Raw genomic sequence first — 6804 nt, 5'->3', positions numbered from 1 at the left:
ATTCCTCAAAACCGATTGACTAATGTTTGTTTGGTCGATTTCGATCAATTTGGTTAGTTTTTCGGATTGGTTTACTGACCCCAGCAACATTAGTCAAAGAAATAGTATGAACAACGAAAGCTCTTTGTGCAAGTAGAGAAAAGATGCGTTGAATTGTAGGCTTGAGTTCCATTAGAAGGAATTGAGCACAAATTGGAGCAAAAGGTTCAATCAATCAGCTCCGAAATGTCATTACATGTTCAGACTAAAAATACTCGAGCAAATCCCTCCACATGAACCTCGTCCCCAAGTACCTAAAATTAGGGGTGTTTATGAGTTGGGTTAGATTGAGTTAAAAATACTTTTTAGATCCAATCCAATTGTTCTGTTTGTAAATTTCTTTAACCCAAATAACTTTTATTAAAAAATGAACCCAACCCAACTCAAAGGTTGAGTTGGTTCGGGTTAATTGGATCATATATTTAAATTTTATTCTAAAAAGAAGCAAAATGTAAATATGTAAAAATCTAATTTAATTATTTTTATATATTGAATTAAGATTAACAACTTAATTTCAATTTATACAATGAAAATTTTCTTTCTAAAGTGGAAAAAAAAATCACTTTTAAAAATTGTTGAAGAATAAATTATTAAAAAAATATTAGAATTAAATAAAATTAAAATCAATATATGTATAAATAATTGTGTTATAAGTAACCAATTTTTTTTAAAGTTAATAATAAATTCGAGTTGGTTCGGGTTAGTTTAGGTTATATTAGGTGAACCAATGAACTAATCTTACTCATAAAATTTTCATTTATTTGAACCCAACCCAACCCAAATGATTTGATAACTCAACTCAAACTGCACGGTTTGGATTGAGTTGATCGGTTTTTTTGGGTCATCGGGTTTTTTGAATACCCCTTCCTAAAAGTTGCATGATAAGTACTAAATTTCTACCCATTTCAAGGTTTAAAAACTATATTATTACTTATTGAAATTGATTTGAATGGTTACAAATTTAAAATAATAAGAATTAAATCGTTACTAGTTTGATTCAACTTTTATCTATAAAATGGTATCAAAAGTTTTTTTTAATTTATTATTATTAATTTTTTTAGGACAATTTTTAAATTTCATTGCAATCGAAACTCGAAAGTTGAACGTGCAACATTACAAGGAAGTCAACGGCTATTTATTGGGTCCCCGCCCCTTCATTCCAAGATTCAAATCTGATCTCACATGAAAACACTCTCACAGTTCCGGACCGGAGCACAATCAAAGAAGTTTAGCGGCAATGGCGACCAGCAAAATTCCAGACCATCTTCCTTCTCCTGCCGAAGACTGTGAACAGCTTCGCAAAGCTTTCCAAGGTTTGCTATTCAAATCGTTTTCCGTTCCATTTTCATTCATTTTGTTCCTTCTTTTATAGTTTCTCATTTGAGTGAGTCAATGTTCTGGAGGATTGAGGTTTTATTGCATCTTGATTGATGATTATGGTGAAGCTTCGCTATGGTCTTATCTAATTTTTTACTCATTTTTGGTAAGTGAACACGTTAACGTAAATCGAAATGAAGCTATGTCCATTCGATTTTCTGATCCGCTGGAGATCGTGATTGCATTCTTTCTATTTATCTAACTTTCAGCTTGATCGTGCTTTTCTTTGGTTGTTGCTTGATCTTGGTCGATTTATGTATTAGATGGTTCAATAGTACATTGAAATCTTAAGCAGTTGCTACTCTTTTATTTCTGCAATCTGTATAGTTTAGTGGCTCTCTGATCTTCATTTTGATATTTATACTTTCTGGTTATCATTCCGTTGAGTAGCTACTGCGTTGTGAACTTTTGGTCGATCAATTTGCAGGATGGGGAACGAACGAGGACTTGATCATATCCATTTTGTCCCACAGAAATGCAGCTCAAAGAAGCTTAATCCGGAAAACATATGCTGAGACATATGGTGAAGATCTTCTTAAAGAACTAGACAAGGAACTTACGAGTGATTTTGAGGCAAGACTTTGTTGCGAATTTCATCTCCCATTCTGTTTATCTAGTATTAGTATTTGTACAGAGCAAACTAATTTTCCAGAATTTACTCATTCTTTTCTGCTTTAGTAATGAATTTTGTTGTGCTTCCTACAGAGGATTGTACTTCTGTGGACATTAGAACCTGCAGATCGTGATGCATTTTTGCTTAATGAAGTAACTAGGATCTTAGCCTCAAACAATTTGGTTATTGTGGAAATAGCTTGCACTCGAACATCAATCGAACTAATCAAGGTGAGACAGGCTTATCATGCCCGTTACAAGAGATCTCTTGAAGGAGATGTTGCATATCATACTTCTGGAGATATCCGCAAGGTAAAAACAACTTTTGAAACATATAAGCAATATCAGAAAACATGTAGAATTCATTGATACTTGATACACTCAGATTGACCCAAGAGATATTTGAGGTGAATGGTATTTCCTGACTATAATTGTTGTAAACATAATTTCAATTTACTTATGCTGCTTTCGCTGTTGATTCATCCTGATATGCAGCTTTTGGTCCCTCTGATTACCTCGCTCCGATACGAAGGAGATGAAGTGAACACAACCTGGGCAAAATCAGAGGCTAAAATACTCCATGAGAAGATAGCAGACAAGGAATACAATCATGACGAACTAATTAGAATTCTTACGACAAGAAGCAAAACCCAATTACTTGCAACGCTTAATCACTATAATAACGAGTATGGCAATCCCATCAACAAGGTACATATGTACACATTTTCCATGAGCATTTCAAAATTTGAGTTTTAATATTGGTTTCCTGCTTTGCTTTCATGTAAAGGCCCTCCATTTACTTAAACTACTTAAACTACATCCATCACCAGAAAAAATAATAGTAAAGGCTTCTCCTAAAATTTGAATAAGTAAATTACATCCAACTAGAAATGCCATTTTGAGGGAGGAGAGTATAGTAAATATGTACATAATTCTGGCATCAGTTCGTTCCTCATTGTAAATGTCTAACTAGCTTTAGCCAATTTTAGAAAATGACAATATACACTAAACTTTTGGAAAGGTTGAACATTTTGTTATACATACAAATGCCATTCTTCAAACTTACATCAATAACAGCCACCACAAATAACATATTGGAAAAATGGTAAGAAATAACACGATTTTTATCTTACAAAACTAATATCTTTTTTGAAAATTTGTAAAAATGGTTTTTCTCGGATGAGATCGACTATGAGATTTTAGTTAAAAAATCAACATTTTCCAACTTTGAGATTGTTTGAGGCTTTATCGGTACGTCTTGTCAGATTATACATCGAAATTATGTACATCTCGGTGTTAATCTCGGGAAAAATAACATCGAGATTCTATATATTTGAGCTTTCTCGATGAATTCTCGAGCATAATTAACACCGAAATTCATATATTTGAGTTTTCTCAGTGGAATCTCAGGCAGAATTAACACTGAAATTTTAAATATATCCCAAATCTTACCCAATTTTTTGAAAAATTTGATCTTTTTCAAAATTTAAAAATGTTGAATCAATTTAAAAAATCTAATTTAATAATTGGAAAATGTATTTGAAATTTTGAAAATTTATAAAATTGTGAAAATATAAATTATGCTAAAGATTTGAAAAATTACGTAATAATTTGATATAATATTTAGTGAATATAACCGAATTTGGAGAAGATTTGAAAATAGTATAAGATTTGGGAAGATTACAAAAAAAAATTAACAAATCTCAGTGTATCTTCTCTTTCAAAATTGATTGAAAATTAATAGTAATGATACACATCCCAACAATTATTGTATTAAAAAAAATTACTCACACGATGGTTTGATTATTTTAATATGAAAAAATGAAAATGATCTAACTACTACTCGTAAGTTTTATTAGCTAAATAAGATGTGATACTTTATAATTTATGGAAAAGTTTCCAGTGTTACCATAGAGCTGAGGTAAAGGTGATTGTGTCAAATGAATCTGCATATTTTCAGGATTTGAAGGCTGATCGAAACGATGAGTACCTGAAGTTACTGAGAACAACCATCAAGTCTTTGACCTTTCCAGAAAGACACTTTGCAAAAATTCTTCGTTTGGCAATCAACAAATTGGGGACAGATGAGTGGGCACTTGCTAGGGTCGTTGCCTCTCGAGCTGAAATCGATATGGAGCGCATCAAAGAGGAATATTATCGTAGGAACAGCGTTCCTCTGGATCGTGCCATTGCTAAAGACACTTCTGGAGACTACGAGAGAATGCTTCTCGAGTTGATTGGACATGGTGATGCTTGAGGTACCCTCTTTTTCAGGAAAGTTACTCTGCTCTTTTTCTTTTTTCTTAAAACAAAAAAAACCATATTCATCTGTTTCTTTGCTGGCTTGTTAGAACTTTGAATATGGAGAAACAAATGTCATCTACAATATGTAGGATTTCGGGGTGGAAGAGTTCGATAAGTAGTTTGTCTCACCTCATCTTCATGTCTTTCTTTCTTGTATTGTGTATTAAGGGATATTTTCTTCAGGCTCACATCAGTAATATTTGAATAAATGATTAAATTTTAAACTTGTATCAGTTTCAAAGTTATGATACAATGTAGGTTTGAATGTTGGTTTGGTCAAGTACTCGTGTCTTTCTTTAGTTAAAAATTGTCAAAACTAGTACGTTTAAGTTTTTACTTTATAAAATTAACATTTATAGATTTTTTTCGATTCATCTCGGACGAGATTGATCACGAGATTTTAGTTAAAAAATCAACTTTTTCAAATTTATTGAATGTTTGGGACTTTCTCGATACATCTCGTCAGATTATACATCGAGATTATGTATATCTTAGTGTTAATCTCGAACAAAATAACGATGAGATATATTTGAGCTTTTTTGGTGAAAATTTGGGCATAATTAACATTGAGATTTTATATATTTGAGCTTTTGGTGAAATTCTAGCATAATTAACATTGTAATTCATATATTTGAGCTCTCAGTGAAATTTCGGGCATAATTAACACCGAAGTTTATATACTTGAGCTTTCTCGGTAGAATCTCGGACATGATTAACACTGAGGTTCAATATATATCCCAAATCTTACCCAATTTTTCGAAATTTTTTATCTTTTACAAAATTTAAAAATGTTGAATCAATTTGGAAAATCTATTTTGATAATTGGAAAAACCCATTTGGAATTTTGGACATTCATATAATTATGAAAACATAAATTATGTTAAAGATTTGAAAAATTACATAATAATTTGATATAATATTTAGTAAACATAACCGAATTTGGAAAAATTTAAAAATAATAGAAGATTTAGTATAAGATGGGAAGATTACATAAAAAAAAAAATAGTAAATCTTGGTATGTAATCAGGGCAGATGTACCAAAAAGGCTCAAAATAATCGATAAATTAGAAAAAAGTTGATTTTTTTAAACTAATATTCGGTGGTCGATCTCGTCGAGATTGACTCAAAAAAACTATTTTTACGAGTTTTCAAAAAATATGTTAATTTTGTAAGATAAAAATCTAAACGTGCTATTTCTAAAAATTTCTCGTTGACTTTCAAAATATTCATTATATTCTATATAATTCGATCTTTAGTTCATTTTAATTATTATATTTTCTGTTTGATTTGTGTATTTTAAAAAATAGAATCATTTCAGTCTTATCATTTCTATTTTTGTCTCATTCCTTTCATCAAAATTTCACTTCCTTCACTAAATTTCACTGAATTTCTTAAATTTATGGAAGGGATTCTATTGTATATAAAATTTATGTTAAAACTTTATCAATAAAGATCAAAATAGTCGCTTTAGAAAAATATTAAGACCAAAATATATGTTCTGAAAGTACAAAGTGACCAAAATGGAACTTCATGAAAAATTGTAACTTCTAATCTAAAAAGTTTTTACCGGACAAAATTAACCTATTTTTCAAATTTTTAAACATCTTTCTTAAGATTTTAAGTGAATGACCTATATAATAAAAATATCATTTTGTTCTTCATTAAAGTGTTCTCAATTTTACTACCTATCACAACTTTTCATACCCAATTTTAATTTTAAAACTTAAAATTTTAGTTTGGTTGACTCCATGTTTTTAACAATTTTTATCAATATTTGTGGTAGATTTATTGTTATTTTAAAGGAACAAATTTGAGAAATAAAAGTTTCGTTCGGATGTTCTATAATTAAAAATTTTCCTGTAAAAAAAATTCTTACGTGAAATTTTCGTAAGAACTAGAAAATGGAGAAATTTCTGTAAATTTTAATTGTTACGGAAAATTCATGCATTTTTTTTTTCTAACTCAAAACTAAGAATGGTAAATAAAAAATTATAAAATTTTAATTGAAAAAAAAAAAAAAAACTGAAGCTATCCCTCACAGGGAGTTCCTATAAATTTAATTAAAAATTGAAATTGATTCGAAATTCCAATTAAGTGGAAATTGGAACTGGTTAAGTTTAACTAACTTTAAGTTGAGTGAAAATTGAGTTTAAGTTAAAAAAAAAAAAGAAACTGGCTAAAAAAATTAGCTAGCTTAAACTGAAGGAAAATTTGGAATTGGAATTGGGTAAAATAAATTAAATTAACTTACATTTACAAAAAAAAAAAAAAAAAAAAAAAAAGAAGAAAAAGACTACTGAAATTTTCCTAGAGAAACTTACTGGAAGTTAAGCTTACCAGGAAATTTCGAATAGCATATTTATTTTATTTTAATCTAATTTGTAATAAAATATATTTATTAAATTAACTTAAATTTAATCTAATTTGTTAAGAATCTTCACGAAAAATATTGGTAAGTCAATCCTTAGTAAG

At 29.6% G+C, this 6804-nt stretch overlaps 1 protein-coding gene across 1 annotated transcript; it reads left to right on the top strand.

The window, feature by feature from the left end:
- Window positions 1-1215: 1215 nt before the first annotated feature.
- LOC120091540 (annexin D2-like) lies at window positions 1216-4516 on the top strand. Its single transcript, XM_039049620.1, has 5 exons — window positions 1216-1352; window positions 1844-1989; window positions 2122-2340; window positions 2524-2736; window positions 3989-4516. The coding sequence occupies exons 1-5, from the start codon at window positions 1277-1279 to the stop codon at window positions 4283-4285; spliced, it is 951 nt and encodes a 316-aa protein (XP_038905548.1). The 5' UTR covers window positions 1216-1276; the 3' UTR covers window positions 4286-4516.
- Window positions 4517-6804: the final 2288 nt, after the last annotated feature.

Source organism: Benincasa hispida, chromosome 11, assembly GCF_009727055.1.
Source record: "Benincasa hispida cultivar B227 chromosome 11, ASM972705v1, whole genome shotgun sequence".
Lineage (NCBI taxonomy): Eukaryota > Viridiplantae > Streptophyta > Magnoliopsida > Cucurbitales > Cucurbitaceae > Benincasa > Benincasa hispida.
The sequence above is the reverse complement of the archived record's forward strand: the minus strand, read 5'-3'. Positions and strand labels throughout refer to the sequence as shown.